The sequence below is a fragment of the Etheostoma spectabile genome, chromosome 8 (genome assembly GCF_008692095.1).
Source record: "Etheostoma spectabile isolate EspeVRDwgs_2016 chromosome 8, UIUC_Espe_1.0, whole genome shotgun sequence".
In the NCBI taxonomy this organism is placed as follows: Eukaryota; Metazoa; Chordata; class Actinopteri; order Perciformes; family Percidae; genus Etheostoma; species Etheostoma spectabile.
Window position 1 is genome coordinate 19,094,681 of NC_045740.1, and position 471 is coordinate 19,095,151.

The 471-nt window shown below is 55.8% G+C and overlaps 1 protein-coding gene across 8 annotated transcripts in view; it reads right to left on the reverse strand.

Moving 5' to 3' along the window:
* The window catches only part of ptprz1a (protein tyrosine phosphatase receptor type Z1a), a 168,935-nt gene that overhangs the window by 95,448 nt on the left and 73,016 nt on the right, over positions 1-471 (reverse strand). For all 8 annotated transcript variants that reach the window (XM_032522882.1, XM_032522881.1, XM_032522880.1 and 5 more), the window contains exon 8: positions 250-400. In XM_032522882.1, coding sequence (XP_032378773.1) covers positions 250-400 — 151 coding nt within the window. The remainder of the gene's footprint in view (positions 1-249; positions 401-471) is intronic.

The following is a 471-nucleotide window of genomic DNA, read 5'->3' on the forward strand; positions in this document are numbered from 1 at the left end:
CTGCCAGCTAGCGGTTAGCCAAATTAGCTGTTAGCTAAACTAGCGTCGTTAGCTTTCCGGTGGAGGCTAACAGCAGATGGTACAGTGCCGTAAATCCTCGTACATCATGATTATCCGCGCGTGCGCTAACATATTGCACGTGCGCAGAACAGATTGTGCGGGCAGGACGGATCGTGTCCCGACAAACCTGACTCCTGCAGACGGCGGTGACGGGCCAAACAGGAAGTGAGTTAGGCGTTGGATGCGTACCGGGTGTGAGGACCTCCTCGGTGCCGGTGTAGGAGGAGAACACCTGGCCCATGAACTGCTGCTGCTGCTCCCTGTAGTTGTTCTGCAGGTAGTCCATCAGCATGACGTAGCCGGCCTGCTGCATCGTCATCACCTCGCAGAACATCTCCAGCTGCAAAGCCCAAACAAAGTGTAGTGTCAATAGGGGTGGGTGGGGTGGGGGGGGAATCGATACAGCATAGT